This window comes from Schistocerca piceifrons, chromosome 10 (assembly GCF_021461385.2).
Source record: "Schistocerca piceifrons isolate TAMUIC-IGC-003096 chromosome 10, iqSchPice1.1, whole genome shotgun sequence".
Classification (NCBI taxonomy): domain Eukaryota; kingdom Metazoa; phylum Arthropoda; class Insecta; order Orthoptera; family Acrididae; genus Schistocerca; species Schistocerca piceifrons.
Genome location: NC_060147.1, coordinates 33,019,199 through 33,041,151, shown reverse-complemented (window position 1 = coordinate 33,041,151; position 21,953 = coordinate 33,019,199). Strand labels below are relative to the sequence as shown.

At 40.9% G+C, this 21,953-nt stretch overlaps 1 protein-coding gene across 1 annotated transcript in view; it reads right to left on the bottom strand.

Annotated features, from left to right (window-relative positions):
- LOC124719058 (F-box/LRR-repeat protein 7-like) overlaps positions 1-21,953 on the bottom strand; it is a 100,868-nt gene that overhangs the window by 20,473 nt on the left and 58,442 nt on the right. Inside the window, exons 5-6 of the mRNA XM_047244728.1 lie at positions 15,267-15,452; positions 629-808 (exon numbers count right to left, since the gene is read on the bottom strand). Of these exons, the coding sequence (XP_047100684.1) occupies positions 629-808; positions 15,267-15,452 (366 nt within the window). The remainder of the gene's footprint in view (positions 1-628; positions 809-15,266; positions 15,453-21,953) is intronic.

The following is a 21,953-nucleotide window of genomic DNA, read 5'->3' as shown; positions in this document are numbered from 1 at the left end:
GGCAATTTGTTGTTATGAAGCATTGCATAGTCTTCCTAAGGCGTTTGACACATTTTGCTGCTGGCAGACGCTCGTATGTATGAGTACTGTGTTTTGTTGTTGTATATGGCGTATTTCCTTTGCAATTTAAGTTTTATTTTTGTTTTTGTTTTTTCCTCTCATTCATCTTTTATTGCTACAGTATTTTGCAGTAACACGATATAGTAATATCCTTTCTTAGAGTATCAGTTCTTACCGGTCAACATTACAAAAATTTAACTGTAAACTAAAACAATGGAAAATTCCCGGAATTCGAAAAAATTCCCGGGTTTTTCCCAGTTTCCTCCCGGATGAAAAAATTCCCGGGTTTTTCCCGGATCTCCCAGGTTGTATACACCCTGTATAATCACTTACATATCCAAACAAATAGCACACTACAAGTAGCTTAAGATGTTTCTTGCATGGTGTTCGTGACATCGCTAGCAGAGTATTTCCATTTAATGCAACGACTTAATAATTCTTAACACTATTTCAGTCACCACATGTGCAAGTAATTGAAGCATGTATCACTAGCTTTACCAGTTACAATTCGATTACTCAGACTGTTCCTCTGTCTGCACTACATTGCAAAGTCAACAACACTGCTTACGTTTCAAGATATTCCAGACGGTAGATCTCGGAGAAAGCAACATCAGTTAACAGCCGACCGTTTCTGACAATGAGTTTCCGCAAAGCAGGGCAGCCGCGACTTATGGCAATTAACGTCTCATCGTCCAGGCCAAACCCTTCTCGTAGATCCAGCACTCTCAGTTTTGGTAGCCCACCAGTGCTAAAAAACACAATGAAGTACATAATCTATGTTGTAGCATATTATTTTGTGTACATAATCGAAAATATTAGAAAGAGCAATTTAACATTATCTGCTAACAGAGTGATAACACACCCTACCTGCCAAATTTTACAACCTCGACACGTTACTCACATGCTACTCTGTAGTAATATGTGTGAAAGGAATTAAGTTGCAGCACTACTATGGTGTTTGGAGATATGTCACATTTCACAATGCACTACCCAGTTTGGGCCACGTAGAATTGTTAGATCGCTTAAAACTCAGGCAGTTGTACAGGATGTTCCATTTATCTGATGACCACACATGGGGTTGTTCTTTTTCTGGCCACTGGAGCAGCGAAGGCCAGTTGAATGGCCTTTTCAGACAGTATCTTTTGAACATTGAAACAAACATCATGAGTGTAACAGTGAAGTCTGTGAATGCAACAATGCCAAGACTGAATTATTCCATCCCACAATGAGTGTTTATTTATGATTCATATGGGTACAGAGCCCACTCAACTGGTGAGAGGTCGTTTGTTCCAGGTGTTCAAAATCAGTCGTGATGCAATTCACAAATGAGTGAATACTTTGTGAAATGGGAAGTATTCATGACAAGAAGCATAATAGACGACGTACAGTGCTCACAGAAGCTCAAGATGACACTGTATAGTGTCTGGAAAATTCCCCTAAAAAGTCTCTTGGATGCCTTTCACAGCAAATGCAAATTTCTTGCATCTCTCTATGAACAGCTGCTAAGTTACTTGAGCAAAGGTCCTCTAAAGTAACAGTAGTGCAAGAACTTAAACCTAGTGATCCTGGGCACAGGGTTAGGTTTTGCAAATGCATTTTCAAACAAATGTATAAAAGTGAAATGGATCCTTACTTCATTATGTTTCCAGACAAGGTTCGATTTCATTTACAAGGGTTTGGTGATTCCCAAAACTGTCAACAATGAGCACTGACAGACCTATTCTGCTTCAAGAGGAACACCTTCACGGTCAGAAAATATGAGTATGGTGCACACTTAGTGATGACCAAATAATATGCCCAATATTTTTTAATGTCACAGTTAATTATGGAAGATATGTTCAAAACATTTTATAACCATTTTTAATGAGCTGAATGAAAGAGATTGAAGTTTCACATTTTTTTCAACAATTTTCAGCAAGGGCTCTTACAGCCAATGTTTGTTTGCATGTCTTCCACGGCAGAGTCATTAGCAACAATACCTGGCTCACTCAAAGTCCTGATTTAACCCTGCACGATTTATATTTGTGGAGAGCAATGAAGGATAAAGTTTACATAATAAATCCGCACTTTACTGTAACTCAAGGATAACATCTGCAAATCAGTTAATTCAATTTCTCAAAGAGAATTATATTATGTGATGGATGATTTCTTGTGTAGACATAAAGGTGCGAAAAACAATGGCGAGCAGTTCCAGCATCTCCTTGCTCTTATTTCCAGGTACTTTAAATTTAATACTGCTGTAGTAGATGGGTGATACAGTGTCTGATTTGTTGGTCAACAGAGTGCTTGCTGCCGACCATCTAATGTGCCATGTGTGCAGTCATCAGATAAATGGAACATCCTGTATTTGTAACTATAATAGTCTCAAAGATATCAAAGATTTAATTCAATTGATTTTAGATATACTTGTGTGATTACCAATTGTGAACACTTAGATATGAGGACATCATTATACAAGGTGGAAGACAAAGAAGTGAAGATAGGTCATAAAAGGGTAGGCAACACAGGTCAGATATGCACCATTGCAGAACTACGGCCATAAAATGACAGCCAATCACCAATGAGGTTGCTGAAAATTGTCCAGTAAGAGAACATTTGTCTAGTAGTTTGGTTTTGTACAAAAAATCTGTTACTGCACTTGTTACAAAAGAAGTTAATTTGGTCTCTCTGTACATTAGTAAAAACTACAGCATGTGGCCTTCAGATTTCATTATTGACATTGTATTTAAAGTATCACATGTCCACTATCTTAGTGCCATTTTATTTCTCCAGTACAAACTATCATCATAGTAGATTAATGACATTCCAGTGCTACTAGCACAGTTGATCTAATAGTCAAGGATTAACCAGAAAACACCACAGAAAATCCTCAGTTCATGCACAAACTTTTCTTCCCTCACAACATATATACCGACTCAAATTGTATGTCTGCAGTCTCTGAGTGCTGCGACACACTTTATTTACACACTCCATTCCATTCCAGTTGTTATTCACACACATTATTCATCTAACATGAAGATTGAAGAGCGTCTTGTCAAAGATAACATGTTCAGTTTTTCAAAATTTAGATTTTTCTTGTTACAAATCAAGTTGGTTGCCATGTACAATGTGTTGAAATAGTTTTGCCAGAAGACGTTATTTACTGTTGTTACCACATGTTGAAAACAAGTTTTTGCAAAACTCAGCCATATAAAGCAGAAGTAGATAAATATAAACTGTGGTTTGCTTCTAAGAGCCCAAGGCAGAATAATAATGCAGGAAATCACTGTCAATAATAATGTGAAAGAGTTTTCTGAAAAAGAAGAAGAAGAAGCGTAAACTGTAAGCAAGTACCTGCCACCCGAACCAACAATAGAAATACACTCCTGGAAATGGAAAAAAGAACACATTGACACCGGTGTGTCAGACCCACCATACTTGCTCCGGACACTGCGAGAGGGCTGTACAAGCAATGATCACACGCACGGCACAGCGGACACACCAGGAACTGCGGTGTTGGCCGTCGAATGGCGCTAGCTGCGCAGCATTTGTGCACTGCCGCCGTCAGTGTCAGCCAGTTTGCAGTGGCATACGGAGCTCCATCGCAGTCTTTAACACTGGTAGCATGCCGCGACAGCGTGGACGTGAACCGTATGTGCAGTTGACAGACTTTGAGCGAGGGCGTATAGTGGGCATGCGGAAGGCCGGGTGGACGTACCGCCGAATTGCTCAACACGTGGGGCGTGAGGTCTCCACAGTACATCGATGTTGTCGCCAGTGGTCGGCGGAAGGTGCACGTGCCCGTCGACCTGGGACCGGACCGCAGCGACGCACGGATGCACGCCAAGACCGTAGGATCCTACGCAGTGCCGTAGGGGACCGCACCGCCACTTCCCAGCAAATTAGGGACACTGTTGCTCCTGGGGTATCGGCGAGGACCATTCGCAACCGTCTCCATGAAGCTGGGCTACGGTCCCGCACACCGTTAGGCCGTCTTCCGCTCACGCCCCAACATCGTGCAGCCCGCCTCCAGTGGTGTCGCGACAGGCGTGAATGGAGGGACGAATGGAGACGTGTCGTCTTCAGCGATGAGAGTCGCTTCTGCCTTGGTGCCAATGATGGTCGTATGCGTGTTTGGCGCCGTGCAGGTGAGCGCCACAATCAGGACTGCATACGACCGAGGCACACAGGGCCAACACCCGGCATCATGGTGTGGGGAGCGATCTCCTACACTGGCCGTACACCACTGGTGATCGTCGAGGGGACACTGAATAGTGCACGGTACATCCAAACCGTCATCGAACCCGTCGTTCTACCATTCCTAGACCGGAAAGGGAACTTGCTGTTCCAACAGGACAATGCACGTCCGCATGTATCCCGTGCCACCCAACGTGCTCTAGAAGGTGTAAGTCAACTACCCTGGCCAGCAAGATCTCCGGATCTGTCCCCCATTGAGCATGTTTGGGACTGGATGAAGCGTCGTCTCACGCGGTCTGCACGTCCAGCACGAACGCTGGTCCAACTGAGGCGCCAGGTGGAAATGGCATGGCAAGCCGTTCCACAGGACTACATCCAGCATCTCTACGGTCGTCTCCATGGGAGAATAGCAGCCTGCATTGCTGCGAAAGGTGGATATACACTGTACTAGTGCCGACATTGTGCATGCTCTGTTGCCTGTGTCTATGTGCCTGTGGTTATGTCGGTGTGATCATGTGATGTATCTGACCCCAGGAATGTGTCAATAAAGTTTCCCCTTCCTGGGACAATGAATTCACGGTGTTCTTATTTCAATTTCCAGGAGTGTAAATTGGCGGAATACACAACAAAAATAACTCTCGATTATTGCTCAGTTCAGGCCAGCTTGACGGGAAGAAGAAACATCAAGAAAGAAGCAAAAAGGAAGTGTACTGTTTTGATCAGGAAAAAATGATGGGCACACAGTACTTGCATGTACGGTAATATTTCATGCAACATCAGGAATGTCCAAAGACAGACTTTCAAACAGAACAAGAACTAGAGAAAAAGAAACAATTATTAATAAACCACAGGTTGCACAAATTTCTTGCAAAAAGTTCTATGCAATAAGGAAGGAGGAAAATCCAAATGTGTTTAAAGTATGTTTTGATACAAAGGGTGGCATTAAAGTCACTGGACACAGATTTAAACAAAAGATAAAATTTATGTTTCATTACAAATACAAACAACACTTACAATTATTTTTAATCTTCAAACTGTTTTCTGTCCTCCTCAATACATCTCTGAAGTCTTTATGGAACAGTTACATACTTTATGGCATAGTGTGGTATCACTGTCCAAATCATGAAATGTGTCGTGTAAATAGTCTTTTCTGTTCAGCAATGGTCTGAGAATTTTGAGAATAAACAGAGTCCTTTCCCCATAGGAAAAAATCAATGAGCGTAACATCTGGTGAATGTGGAGTCATGTCAGTATCTGCCCTTCGACCAATCACTTTTCTTTGGAAAGTTTCGTTTAAATAATCGCGGAGGACAGTGCCATAATGTGGTGGAGCACCATCGTGTTGAAAATAAATTTCTTAAAAGTTTTCAGCATAGGTCCTAGTACTGCATAATTCTGAAGAAAATTCAAATAGTTATCTCTTATCACTGTTCCTTCTTCAAAAACGTACACCAAATAACGATAATCCGTCCAAACACTCACACCAGGTTGATTTAGTGGTTGTTCTAACTAAAGATTGTGATTGTCAGTATACTAGCAAGATCAATTATGTCTGTTAACTTGTCCACTTAACTTAAAATTGGTCTAGTCAGTCTATAAAATTTTTACTGAATAGATTAGGATCATATTTCTATTGGTCAAGTATCAATTCACAAAACTGAAGATGTCGATCTGGATCACCTTCAGGCAACCCATGTTGTAAACGTGGAATGCAAACTTTAAATTTCTGTTTTTGTAACATTCTTTGCACTGACCTCCATGATAAATCCAGCGCACTTGCTAATCCTCTGGTCGATTTTTTCGGACTTTGGGTCACAGCTAAACATACCCAAAATTCATTTTCCTCAGTTGTGACTGTTGTTGGGCAGCCAGATCTTGGTGCACTCATAACAAATCCATGTTCTTCAAATCTATCTCATATGTCATGCCTTGTTTATCTAGATGGTGGTTTTGCTCTAAAGTGTCTTACCCATTAATTAATAACTGCAGTAGTGCTTACTTTTGTTTTCTTTTAACCAACTGTCCAGTGACTTTTGTGTACCCTGTACAACAGACTCAGCCAATACCAAAGATCTCTGAAGGTGAAACATCCTATTCAAGATAAATTTGGGTATACAATTCATGCATTATGAGTGATTCTCAAGCACAGACTAAGGGAAGGATTGCTTTTCATACCTAGTTTAGAACAGGACTGAAAGGATGCAACCACGGAGCCTCTGCTCTATAGGATTTTCTCAGAAACCTTGAAGCATTCCAGCCAGAAAATGGTCCAAATAAAATTTGCACTAGTCAAAATAAAAATATAGTAACAATGTGCACACTAACAGGCTTCAGGGAAGAAAACACATTCGTGATCACAGCTATTATCCTGGCAGAGCGTTTGGTAGTGTGGGTAAAGACTATGGGACAAAGGAAAATATTTTTTCACCGACTGAATATTTAAAGTGCTGGAACAACATAGCATTGTCAAGACACTCCATAAAGTTTAGAAAGCAAAAGGTCTCAAGTCCACTGCACTAACAGATGCCTTCCAAAATAACTGCTCAGCAAGTGATGGCTTATGAAAAGTCTTAAGAAGGCTGTATTGTTTTCAGTACTGGATGCTTATAATGCAGTCCTGGTAGAGGTCGAGGAACAGAAATCCAGAAACTGCAGCCAAGAAGTGAGGAACACAGCCACCTTAGAAAAGACCAACATGGTTAGAAAGGAAAAGAAATAGTGCACCTTAAAACTTGTGAAACATTTTAACATAACAAGAGGAGCACAACAGTTTTGTAAGGATATTGTTGAACATGATCAATGGATTTTCCATTTAGTACTGTTGTTGCTCGTATTTTGTGTTTTATTTCTATAATGTTTGTTGCTATTTTGCACTTCTGTTTATCACATATTTTTGGAAAAGTATGGCACTAAAATGATATACTGTAGTATTTCGATGCAAAATGAACAATAAAGTAGCTTTCTTTGTAGTTAATCTTAAGGATAAGAAAGAAATGGAAAAAATTCAATTTGTATGTGTAGTTAACTAAACTTTTGACTTTTGTCTTTGCATTTACTGACTTTATGTCTGCCTCCGTAGCGCAGCAGTAGCGTTACCGCCTACCGTGCAAGGGGTCCAGGTTTGATTCCTGCAGGGGACTGGGTGTTGTGTATCCTTCATTTTCATTATCACTGACACGAAAGTCACCGAAGTGGCGTCAACTAAAAAGACTTCGGGGTTCAGTCGCCGTATTGCAAGTCTTTTTAGTTGATGCCACTTCGGTGACTTTCGTGTCAATGATGATGAAAATGAAGATACTATATAGTAATTTTGTCCCACTTTCTGAAATAAAGAATGAATAATTTTGGAAAAGCCAAACATGAAAGCAGAATCGTGGCTACAGAAGCTGTGTACATGTTAAATTATCTCATTTATGTAAATAATATTTCAGTGTGATAATTAAAAAACACATTTCCTAAAGTTTATTTATTTATTTTGGCATTTATTGAGTTTTGAAAAAACACTTCTCAATTGTGCTAAGATAACATTTTAATTTGTATAATTTGATGATATTTTTTTTTTTTTTTTTAACACACTGCTTTTATATTTCGTCAATCATAAGTTCATCAAGAGAGGTAATATTTTCTGTAAATTAAGAGGTCATCTGAACCTGGATGTACTAGTAATTGTCTTCTTTCACAACAACATTTTATTTCATATTTTTTAATTCATGATTTCTATTATTCAAAAATGCACTTTTCATGGTGAAAATATCACCCTTTTCCAAATTTCTTATTATGGCAAATAACATTACAGTAATTGTTTTTGTACATTTTGGAAACAGTTACAACTAATTATGAACTGTAATACATACTGCGATGTTGATGAACAAACTGTACACAACAGATGGCACATTTTGATTACCAAGTGAGGTGGCACAGTGGTTAGCACACTGGACTCGCATTCGGGAGGACGACGGTTCAATCCCGCATTCGGCCATCATGATTTAGGTTTTCCGTGATTTCCCTAAATCGCTCCAGGCAAATGCCGGGATGGTTCCTTTGAAAGGGCGTGACCAGCTTCCTTCCCTAATCCGATGAGACCGATGACCTCGCAGTTTGGTCTCTTCCCCCAAACAACCCAACCCCCAACATTTTGATTCTGTCTCAATCCACGAAGCTTGACACCACCTCAGCAGACTTGACGAAAGACAAAGATATCATCATTTTACATACTGACAAGGGGTACTCCATTGTCATCTCTCATGTACCAAATATAATGAGATTTTCAAATGTTTGTGAGAGATACCATGTTCTTGCAAACAGGCACTGAATTACACTGATAAGCCAAAACATTATGACCACTGTCTACCAAAAGGTTGGATGTCGCCTACTGGCATTGTGGGAACGTGACACGATAAGGAAGGTATATTGGTGGATCAATGGTAGGTGGTGAATCATTCTAATGATGACACACACCGCAAATGGGGAAATCTACTGACATAAGTGACTTTAACAAACATAATATTATTATGGCCCAGAGACTTTGAATGAATGTCTTGAAAACAGCGTCGCTAGTTGAATGTTCATGTGCTACTGTAGTGAGCATCTATGGAAAGTGATAGAACGACATCACTGAGCAGTAAGTGACTGGGGCCAACAGCCTTAAGCTGTTGGCACACGGACCGTGCATTCGAACGTTGAGCGTTGAGTGTGCGGAGTTTCTGACGTCATAGTGTGGAGCAGCACGTTCAGGACTCTTTCCGAACATGCAGAGCAATATCTTGTATGTCAGATATTCTGAGCGTGCGTCTGAGCATGGACTCTTTCCGAACGTGCAGAGCAATATCTGGTATGTCAGATATTCTGAGCGTGCGTCTGAGCGTTGACCAATGAGACGGCACAACGCCACCTACGTCACAAGCACACCGTCTCCCTTCAGTACAGAGTTGTGAGGTGCCATATTGACATTCATTTGAAGCCTATAAGTATATATGCTATTTCAGAGCACCAGCAAATTGAGAATCACTGGAAAACCCGTTTTTAACTGTGTGATTCGTTCCAATAAAATAATGAGAAACATCATATTCGTGGCAAAAGAATTATTGTAACTTGCATATTATGAGAGTAGGCTATTTGAAGGCAGCGACACACAGAAGATCCAACCAAAACCCATTATTCTTTGTACAATTTGTTATAATTGAATTTCAATTAGTAACATATCTACGATTAACGTTTTCAGCAACTGGTAACATAATATGATTAGATACGCAAGGTCTGATGTTGGTTTAGCGTAATGAGTAGCGTCACTTTCCTGAAATGAGCTGTTTGTTGGGGCGGTGGTTTGTGTCTTAACACTTCCAAATTTTTTTCCTAACATATACGTTTTTATTAGGTTCTGATACTTTATTATTAGTTTAATATAAATATATACTATAATGTATGATATTATGTAAATATAAGTTCACCTATTTTTGAGGGGTGACTTTGTTCGATTGGCTAAATCTACAGGACAGCTTGCGCTACTTGTATAAAGATATTTTGCTCCTTTTTCTTTTACGCTTCATAATTCACATGTTGCAAAGATTCTGCTGCTGGGTAGGAACAGTGATCAAGTAAGACTGACCTTTGGGTTTTACTAAAATGTGGGAATGATGAAATAATGTTTATCTTATGCGCAGAAGTATTCCAAATTAAATTTCAGGCATACAGCCGCGCAAATAAAATTACCTCCACTGATATTTTGGGCCGTATCGTCCGGCCATCTTCATAGTGTGTCACAAGCTTGTGAGTCACTCTGAGGATGGCCGTACGATACGCGGCCAAAATATCAGTGGAGGCATTTTATTTGCGCGGCTGCATGCCTGAAATTTAATCGATTGTAATGCACTGTTTGTAATGGAACTTTTATACGCCTGTGTCCTTATTGATTGGACATGGTAGTTTCCCTTTCGTGGACGATGTAGGAAACGTGCGTTTTAATAGAGCTAACGTGGGAATTTTATGCGCGCCCGTTGAGTAAACAGTGTGATTTACGAACTAGAAACATCCCTCAACTGCTGCTGGAGAGCGTTGTAATCGCATATACCACGTTGGGGCCCATGTACCGTATGCACAAGTCACATCGTTCCCGAGCGTTCAGCAGCACATTGAACTTGGCACGCTCAACGTTAACGTTCGACAGCATGGTCCGTGTGCCGACAGCTTTACTGGTTCCCGTTACATCACTGAAGTTAAGCACAGGCTGGGCCTAGCTCTTAGATGGGTCACTGTCTGGGTCTGTCGTGCTGTTGGCAAGCGAGGTGCACTCAGCCCTTTTGAAGCCAATCGAGGAGCTTCCTCGTAAACGGTGGCTCGAAATGTGCACCACATCGAGGACACAAGCTGGTGGGAGCAGCATTATGCTATGGGGCACTGGCTGCTTTGCTTGCGTGGGACCTGCAGTAGTACTCAAAGACTTGCTGATAGCTGTGGACCAACTACACCCATTCATGCTTGATGTCTTCCCTGCCAGTGATGTTATCTTCCACCGTGTCTCATAGCCAGAACTGTGCTACAGTTGTTTGAGGAGCAGGATAGTGTAGTCACTTTATGTCTTGGCCACAAAATTTGCTTGATGTGAATCCAGTGGAACCCATTTGGGTTGCTATCAGGAACCATTACCTCATACACAAATCATCGGTCCACTATCCACAAACTTTCAAATCCACGATATGCAGAATCAGTGATGTATTGCATTCCAAAGGTGGCCAACAGGTTATTAAGCAGGTGTTCATAATATTCAATAACCTATTGCTAGGGTACTGAGTGGTTACTGGAGCAGACATGCCAACTTTCAAAAGTGAAAAATCAGGAGAATTTTAGCCGTCTGCACAGTTTACAGTCAAGTTGTGCTCTACAATAAATGAGGTAAATAAAGCCTCGGTATTTGTCACAGAATCTACATTTTGAGGTTTACACAAGAAGTTAAGTTTTTGGTTCCATTCTACACTACGGACACTCTCCTTGTGTTGTTTAGTTTGCACCTGCATTTCCTGCCCTGAGCCACTAGAAAGTCACATTTACATACACTAAAAAATGTGTTAAGTTTGTCCCTTCCTCGATTCACTTAAACACGGAAACTCTTCCTTATACACGTTTCTGAACACTGTATTGTATTTCTTCGCCATTCTGCACGAAAAATAATCAACACTTCCATGATACACAGCCAACATCTACTACAGAGTACACAAATCGTGCAGCAGATCCGAGTACACAATGGTCCTATGTTCTAGACAAGGGTCTTGCAGCAGTGATGCCAATCCTGGCACACCATTTCCCCCCATATTGCACTTAAAATTCCCCTAAATAATTTTTTTATCACACCGTCAAGTAACTGAACGAGTGAATGGAAGGATGTGGGGGGGGGGGGGGGGGGGGGGGGGGACAGGTGAAAGGGAGTCAAGAATGAAATTGTCGAGCGGAGGGGTGGGTAGTAATCCTAAATATTTTTTCCCCTGAAACATTTATCGCTCTACACTCTAACTTCCCCCTAGGCAGCTTAATTCCCCCTAAATTTAGGGGGGAAGTCCCCCAACTTGGCAACACTGCCTTGTAGACACAACAATGCTAATCACTTCGGTCAGAACGACAATTGACTACTCCCAGTCCACGATAACTTTACGATTGCGCTGGTGCTACCAGAAGCGGAGGAAATTGGCACTAGTTGAAAGATATTCATTTGTCTCCGAACGCTGCCAACGATAAGTTCCTTACTTCCTTGTGAATATGAAGTGGGAGCTACGCCTACTGCCGCTGCTGACAGCCACCGCCCGAATCTTCCAATTTAACGTAGACGAGTAGCAGCCACACCTTGTCATCCACCAATATATCAAAGGTGCACGATTTTCAAATAGTAAGGAAAGTACTGAAACTGCTCTGAAAATTGGGAGATAGGTCTTCATGGTTTGGAGATCAGGAGGAAGAAGGAAAAATTGGGAGGAAGAAGGAAAAATTGGGAGGAAGAAGGAAAAATTGGGAGGAAGAAGGAAAAATTGGGAGTCTCCCGCTTAAATCAGGAGAGTTGGCATGTCTGCTGGAATCTTGTTGTACCAAAGGCTTCATAAATGAAAATAACATAATGCCTATGGTGGCCATCAGTTCAGTACAGCATGCGACCCAGCCAGCAAAGCAGGTACAGAGAAGAAACTGCCAAGGCAAAAGCACAGCTATATAGGAGCGTCAATGTAGGAGTCAGGCTGGTGTACTATTAGCTGAAAGTTCATTGCATTTGAACCACTCCCACCAAATGGAAGCCCAGAAATTTTAATATACTGCATTCCCAATTGATTATAAAGTCATAAAAATTGACCATCCGTCCCGTTTTTTTCGGGACAGTCCCGATTTTTGTGTTTATGTCCCAAATTTTTTCAAAGGTAATTCGGTACATCTGTTAGTCCCGAAATTAACAATCATGACCCAATTTGTCCCGAATTAGACATTCATTTCACCTGTATCGGTATATTTTATTATTAGTTTTAGTTATGGTGGGAAATTGTTTGACAAGAGGGTACGCCAAATTGTCGAAACTGTTATCAAACTGTTTCTACTGTGCAAACATGTGTTGGCCGCAGCTCGAACAGCTAATGGGCAGTCAGAGACCATGGCAACTGGGAAAAAGTCGCACTCGAACGCATTCGCGTGGTCAAAATGGTTCTAACCGTAACTCGAACAGAAGAAGGAAGAAATCTGCATATTTTCTGATAGCCACAGAAGAGGGAGACGAACAGTAATATATGCTCTCGTTGACTTTGGCGTTGCCAACGCAGTGTATGCTGGTCTCTAGAATACTACCATTTGTCATCTGTGTGCGCCATATTATATCAGATTGAATTTTGTGTTACGTCGTGTTATGGTATATTACGTTTTATAAGTTTAGTTGTTTTTCCTCGTCAATAACAATAACAATACTTCTTCGCAAGAATGAGTTCACAGACACACAAGTGCTCCTTCAATGAACAATTACAGAAAGAATTTCCATTCATCAGTGACATTAGTTCTTCGGGCTCAAAAGGAAAAGTGGGGTGCAACACATGTGCTTCCAGTTTCTCACCAAGTCACAGTGGACGTCGTGATATACAACTACATTTAAAAAGTGAAAAACATAAGAGAGCAATCTCTGCAGCAGCGTCTAGTGCAACATTAAAGTCATTTTTTACATCAGAGAAACAGCAGGAGAGGTTAGTTGCAACCGAGGGCGTTTTTGCGTATCATACAATTCAGCACAATCATAGTTTCAGATCTATGGACTGTACATTGAAGCTTCTTCAAGCGACATTAGAGCCTAAATTTGCTAATGCATGTACAAAAACAGAGGCAATAATTGTCAATGTGTTAACTCCTTGCGCATTAGATATGTTGCGACGTGATTTAGAAAAAGTGACATTTATTTCACTTCTGACTGATGCATCTAACCACAAAGAGATTAAGGTCTTTCCTATCCTCGTCAGATATTTTGATTACAAAACTGGTGTAAAAGTAAGATTATTACAATTAAAACTGTTGCCTGTGGAAACATCTACTATTCTGAGTGGCTATTTAACAGACTGCCTCAGAAAAAGCAGCCTAGAAGAAAAAGTTATTGGACTGTGTGCTGATAACACTAATTGCAATTTTGGAGATGCTGAAAGAAAAGGTCAGAATAATGTTTTTACTAAACTACAAGTGGAACTCGGTCATAGACTGATAGGGGTTGGTTGTGCTGCTCATATGCTGCACAATACTGTTCGAGCAGCTACTGATATTTTGCCTGTAGATATAGAAATGGTAGTTTCCAAAAAGTTTCTGTATTTCAAATTATGCACTGTGAGAGTTGAAACTCTGAAGGACTTTTGCAGCTTTTTTGAAACAGATTTGGCAACGATTTTGGGTTATGCTCAAACAAGATGGTTAGCACTGTTGCCTGCTGTTGAGCGAGTCATCAAAATGTTTAAACCACTAAAATCATACTTCCAATCTGAAAAAAAGTGTCCATTGTTACTTCAAAACTTCTTTCAAAACCCTTTGTCTGAAGTATGGCTATACTTTGTTCACAGTCAGGCTTCATCATTTCATGAAGCAGTTAAACAAGTTGAAGGACAGACAGTCACTATATTTGAAGTGGCTGATTGTATTAGCAGGTTGAAAACTACATTGCAGTCCAAAATTGAAAACCAGTTCCTTCCCTCAAGAGTTAAAACAATTCTTGAAACAGAGGCAGGTCTGCTTCCAGCAGAGGTAAAGAGTTTTCATGGTGCTGTATTATTTTTCTATGAAACTGCTCTATCCTACTTAAAAAAGTGGACTGAAAAAAGTTTCCAGAACTTGGACTGCTACAATTCGGCCTTGAATCAAATAACTGTATGGGATGACACTGATAGAACGTCTTCTCTAGTTAGCGAAACTGTGCCATATGTTCAGTTTGCAGAAAATGTAATGTATGATGAGTATGTCAGTGTCAAACAGTTTGTAACCACTGAGAAAATCATTGAATGGACTGCTAACAACACTGTTCCAAGTCAAAGATGGGTTGAGATGATTTCTCATTTCAGCCAGAATCATGTGCCATTCTCAAATGTACTCAAGCTAGTGGAGTTTCTTTCCTGTTTTCCTGGCACTAATGCTGCTACTGAAAGTGTATTTTCCCACATGAACAATATATGGACAAGTGACAAAACGCAGTTGGCTGTAGAAACCATGAAAGGAATGTTAGTAAGTAGAATAAATATGATGAAACTTCTGTCGAGTTTTTTCATGTGTTGTTGAAAAATACAGACTTGATAAAGAAAATTCACAGCACTGATAAATACAGTTGCCCTGATCACACTCATTCATCTTAGAAGGTATTAATAAAATGTAAATGTGCTTTTCTTTGTAACAAATTTAGCTGCTATTTTGTACTTGTTACATTTAATTGAAACCTTCTTCTCATATAATAAATAAATAAATAAATATAGCCTATTTTGCAAAATTTTTAATGTGTCCCGGATTTGGGCCTAGGAAATATGGTCACCTTAATTCATCACATAACTTACGTAAATGCCAGAGAAGCTACGCCAGGTGGTAACGGTTCAAGCATCGGCATCTTAAGTTCCTTCAAGTTCTTCAGCTGCCCCACAGCAGTAAATGCCTGCCTTGCTCCATCGTGGACTATGTAGAAATAGAAAAGCTGCAGACGTTCCAAGCTGTCAGCACAGACAGTCAATAATGGCAGGACAGACCTGTGTAACAACAGAAAGGGGCTTGTGAAAATATTTTCCTCATGTCACATTTCAAGTGTCCACAGAAATAATGCACCACTTATTGTAACTTTAATTAATGGTGATTATCCTCCAATCGTAATTTTATCATGTTCAAATGTGATTCTTACATCACATGCTGGAGAAATATGGGATTATTATAATTAATTTTTACTGAAAGTACAAATTATTAACAAAGTATACAATAGTATTGGATTGGCGCGTAAGTTCATAGTGTCCTTCCATAAATTTAATAAACACACTAAATATGCATAACAGAGACTTTATATTATCGATGATTATTCTCCTTCACTATTTACAAGTCGCTCAATGCTGGCCTAAGTTTCAATTCCGCAACTGTAGAAATCGCATAGCTTTGAGACAAAGAACTCGTTGACTGATGTTCAAAGTCATTTTCATCTGGAAAGGAAGTTCCTTGAAAGATGTTTGGAAAAAGTGAAAATGTGAGGGCACTTAGTGAGTAAGGGGGGTGGAGAATGACTTCCAAACCAAACTATTGGATAGCGTTTTTTGTCAGTCTAGTAGAATGGGCGAGCATTGTCGTGAAGTAGCATCACTTCACACAGTCTTCCTGGTCATTGTTCTCGGACTGCATCTGCAAGACAGTTGTTGGTAATAAATTTCAGCAGTGATGGTTACGAGGGGGGACCCAGAGGAAACCGTACTCCGAGGGCGCTGCCACTCGTAGACGTAGTGCAGGGTTCTCACACTAGATGGTGTTAGTAGAGACCTTCATGAAACAGCTGTGCAGACGGCGTCAGTGTAGAGCTGAACGTGCAAGTGTGGTATTGGGTTTCTCTGACTGTTGGCGGGTTACCTCTGCGAAGTCGTTATGGCAACTTTAAAAGAACAAAGAGTGTGTGTGTGTGTGTGTGTGTGAAATTTTGTTTCTTGCTTAAAAAAACTGCAACGGAGACACACCAAATGCTTCAGGAAGCTTTCTAGGAGGGCGCTATGAGCCGCACACAGGTTTTCGAGTGGTTTGGACGATTTAAACGTGGTGAGATGTGTGTTGAAGACCGAGCTCACTCTGGACACCCTTCAACATCGCGAAATGAGGAGAACATTGAAAAGGTCCTCCAAAAGATCGACGAGGATCGTCGCCAAACGATCAACCAAATTTCAGCAGAGACAGGAATCAGTTGGAGCTCGTGCCAGCGGATTTTGAGTGAGGATTTGCACGTGAGATATGTTGCTGCTAAATTTGTTCCGCGCCTTCTCACACGGGAGCAAAAAACCATCCGCATAAATGTGTGTCAGGACTTGAAAACAGAGATTGCACGTGATCCAAACTTCTCGAACAAAGTCATTACAGGGGATGAGAGTTGGTGTTACGGGTATGACCCAAAAATCAAGCAAGCGTCAACCCAGTGAAGGACTCCAACTCTCCCAGACCAAAAAAAGCAAGGCAAGTGAGGTCAAATGTGAAGACGGTGATCATTGTCTTTTTTTATGTTCGTGGAATTGTGCATCGGGAATTCGTACCCCCTGGCCAGACTGTTAACCAGCACTTTTACTTGGATGCTTTAAGGCGTCTGCGAGAGGAAGTGAGGAGGAAACACCCGGAACTTTGGCGATCAGGTGACTGGTTTCTGCATCACGACAACGCTCCACCACACACGGCCTTACGAGTGACCCACTATTTGGCATCTCAGAGGTGGTCTGTCGTTGCACACGCTCCGTATTCGCCGGACCTATCCCCATGCGACTTTGTCCTATTTCCACGAATGAGAAAAACGCTAAAAGGGGAGCGTTATGACGACGTGGAGGCGGTAAAAACAGCTTCGCAAAGGCCACTGGACAATATCAAACTTGAAGAGTTCCAAACATCCTTCCAACAGTGGGAAAAGAGACTTGACAAGTGCATCGCATGTAATGGAGAGTATTTTGAAGGTGACTGAACTAGTTTTGTAAAAAGGTTCATCAATAAATGTTTTATGACAACAATCCGGTTTCTTTTGGGTGCCCCCTTGTACAGCTCACGGAAGCAATTTGTAGTACACCACGTCATCACTGTTCCACCAGATCCAAAACTTTTTCCTTTGTGAATGTACACAGGTCTTTGTACGTGGAGTTGCTGCTTTGTTTGGGCACAACCATTTCTTTGCTTTCCTCATGTTACCATAGAGTCAACATTTCTCGTCACCAGTAACAATACAGGATAGGAATGGTCAGTGTTCACGAGCTGACTGATGACCAGCAAGCAAAGATGCACATATGACCACCTGGTGATTTTTGTGATTTTTTGGGTTAGAATATGCAGTACCCGTACACTCAATTTTCGAAACTTTCCCATTGCATGCAAATGTCACACGATGGTGGAATGATCACAGAGCATCACATCTGCAGTTCTCAAGTACACTGATGTGGATAACTGTGGATTAATGTGTTTAAACGATCTTCATTGAACCCTAAAGGTCTTCCTTAATGTGGAGAGTTACCAATGTCAAAACAATCTCCTTAAAAAGAGAAAACATTTTCTTGCTGTGCTCTGTCCAATGGCATTATCCTCATACACAGCATAAGATGATTCTGGCTGCCTCCGCTACTGTCACTCTTCTACTGCACTCAAACAGAAGAATATGTCGGAAATGTTCCAATTTCTCCTCTCGGCACTCCATTTTCTAGCATCTACAGCTCCACTCATTATCTCCAAATCACAATACGTAAATTCAGATAGCAATAATGAACCACAAATAAAAGATGACAATCGACAAATAAATAGGCAGTGACCGGAATACCAACAGACGATGACAGACTAAAGACCGAAATACTAAATGTCTTTTTCCAAAGCTGTTTCACAGAGGAAGACTGCACTGTAGTTCCCTCTCTAGATTGTCACACAGATGACAAAATGGTAGACATCGAAATAGACGACAGAGGGATAGAGAAACAACTAAAATCGCTCAAAAGAGGAAAGGCCGCTGGACCTGATGGAATACCAGTTCAATTTTACACAGAATATGCGAAGGAACTTGTCCCCCTTCTTGCAGCGGTGTACCGTAGATCTCTAGAAGAGCGTAGAGTTCCAAAAGATTGGAAAAGGGCACAGGTCATCCCTGTTTTCAAGAAGGGACGTCGAACAGGTGTGCAGAGCTGTAGACCTATATCTCTAACGTCTATCAGTTGTAGAATTTTGGAACACGTATTATGTTCCAGTATAATGACTTTTCTGGAGACTAGAAATTTACTCTGTAGGAATCAGCATTGGTTTCGAAAAAGACGATCGTGTGAAACCCAGCTCGTGCTATTCGTCCACGAGACTCAGAGGGCCATAGACACGGGATCCCAGGTAGGTGCCGTGTTTCTTGACTGCCGCAAGACGTTCGATACAGTTCCCCACAGTCGTTTAATGAACAAAGTAAGAGCATCTGGACTACCAGACCAATAGGGTGATTGGATTGAAGAGTTCCTAGATAACAGAATGCAGCAAGTCATTCTCAATGGAGAGATGTCTTCCGAAGTAAGAGTGATTTCAGGTGTGTCGCAGGGGAGTGTCATAGGACCGTTGCTATTCACAATATACATAAATGACCTGGTGGATGACATCGGAAGTTCACTGAGGCTTTTTGCGGATGATGCTGTGGTATATCGAGAGGTTGTAACAATGGAAAATTGTACTGAAATCAGGAGGATCTGCAGCGAATTGACGCACGGTGCAGGGAATGGCAATTGAATCTCAATGCAGACAAGTGAAATGTGCTGCGAATACATAGAAAGAAAAATCCCTTATCATTTAGCTACAATATAGCAGGTCAGCAACTGGAAGCAGTTAATTCTATAAATTATCTGGGAGTACGCATTAGGAGTGATTTAAAATGGAATGATCATATAAAGTTGATCGTCGGTAAAGCAGATGCCAGACTGAGATTCATTGGAAGAATCCAAAGGAAATGCAATCCGAAAACAAAGGAAGTAGGTTACAGTACGCTTGTTCGCCCACTGCTTGAATACTGCTCAGCAGTGTAGGATCCGTACCAGATAGGGTTGATAGGAGAGAGAGAGAGAGAGAGAGAGAGAGAGAGAGAGAGAGAGAGAGAGAGATGATCCAACGAAGAGCAGTCATTACAGGATCAATTAGTAATCACGAAAGCTTTACGGAGATGATAGATAAACTCCAGTGGAAGACTATGCAGGAGAGATGCTCAGTAGCTCGGTACGGGCTTTTGTTGAAGTTTCGAGAACATACCTTCACCGAGGAGTCAAGCAGTATTTGCTCCCTCCTACGTATACCTCGCGAAGAGACCATGAGGATAAAATCAGAGAGATTGGAGCCCATACAGAGGCATTCCGCCAATCCTTCTTTCCACGAACAATACAAGGCTGGAATAGGAGGGAGAACCGATAGAGGTACTCAAGGTACCCTCCGCCACACACCGTCAGGTGGCTTGCGGAGTATGGATGTAGATGTAGAACATGCAAAACAAAAATGCTATAAACTTATGGACCAGCCTATTAACAACAACAACAACAACAACAATAATAATGATAATTTTGTGTAGGTCAACAGGTTGGTGTAAGTCTTTTAACTGTACGCCATGTCAGTGACGTAGCTCCCTAACCTACCGAGCAATTCTACAGTGGAAAAATAGAGCCACAGTTTAATGCGGAATCTGAAACCTGTGCTTGTTGTTCCTGGTGAATCTTAACAGAAATTTTCCACACTTCAACTGGGATTTGATGCTGCGACCTTTCAGTTTCTAGGCCAACACATTAATACCTTATTACCATCCCTAACCACAAAATTATGCTACTATATGTTAGACATCAGTAATGGTGCGAGTCCATGCTCCAGCGTTGAGCAAAATCAATTGGTGACGATTTAGTGTTTGCATTGACCAGCTCGTAATACTAATGCTTCAGACATACAAGTGGATACTCAAAAGAAACTGAACAAATTTTTTGGGGGAGGGGGGGGGGGCAGAGCTTTTGTAGTACCACGTTTTACCATTAGGAGTGCGCAGAGAGAATATTCCAGACAGAATCAGTAACCAAAATTCTGTCACTGAAGAAAGTCTGGACTAGTTTTGACCGGGTTTGTAGTGGCAACTGTTTTGTGTGATTGTCATTTTTGCAGTGGCTGATTTTTGTGCACAGTGTGCAATGGTAAAATTCTGCCCCCCCCCCCCCCCCCAACCACCCCCCCTTCAGAAAAAGTTGAACAGAAGAAACTCTTGACATGTTAAAAACAGCATACAAGGACAATGCTATGGGGGAAACTCAAGTGTCTGAGTGGTTTTTCCATTTCAAAAATGGAAAACTTCAATTGATGACAAACCTTGTTGTGCTCGTCCTTCCACGGCCCAATTGCACGAAAATGTTGAAAACATTCGTGCAGTCATCAATGACGATCGACAACGAACCACTGAAGAAACTGACAATCTGTCAGGAGTGTCTTGAAGTATCAGTGTTGGAAACTGTGACAGAAGATTTGAGAATGAAAAGGGTCACTGTTATATTTGTGCCACAACCACTGACTGCTCAAGTTGAGTGGAAGCATGCTGTGCTTTGAAACAAGAGTCCTGAAATGATCCAAACCTTCTCACTGAAACACACAAAGTTCACTGTGGTCGCTGTATTCTGATATCAAGTATGTATGAAGTTTACAAGCTGGGCTGGCCCTAACTTAACTATAGCGGCACACTGACAGATTGTTGTAATGCAGGAAATGCTGCATATGCCTCCAGTTTCATCAGTAAGTGAATACATATATTTCAGAGTATTACTATGTTCTGTTGACCACTCACCACACTCACACAGTTGTCTTGAACATTTTCTAGAACTGTTACATAACAGTTAAAGTTTTAAAACATTTTTTCTGAAATTTCTTGTTTTTTATATGTATTGCTGCATGTAAACATCAACTCCCGTCTCTTACTATTTCAGTATAACACCTCAAGATGGGCGTATAAGAGCCTGCAACTGGTCATGTAATAATAAAAAGAACTTTACAACTGTGGCAGTATTTTCAACCTCCGGTATAATGCACAGTTGCAGATGTTTCTCCAACAGTATTGTTTGTAGTACAATGCCATACAGGGCAACTGGAACATATTACCAATTTCTGAATTTACGCAAGAGTCTCTATCTGACATCAGCCGCTATTAATTTTAAAAAAATGTGTCTAGCATATAATGTGATCCCCAATTTTATCAGAAGACTTCAATAGAATTATTGCTAGCTCACCATGTTACATTCAGTAGCTCATGAAAACTGCTATTATTAAAGAAATTAGATGTTTATATTAAAACAAAAGATGTCTTAAATAAGAAAGCCTATGTAACACAGATTAAATTTTCGAAGGAACTGACCCATTTCACTTTTGACAATGCATATGCGCATATTATGTATCTCATTGATTGTCTGAAGGATAATATTACTAGTTCTCATGCCAGGAAGCTGGAAAGATTGGGTATGAGGTCTGACTCAGCTTTAGAAGCAGCTTTGCACATTCTTTGAGGG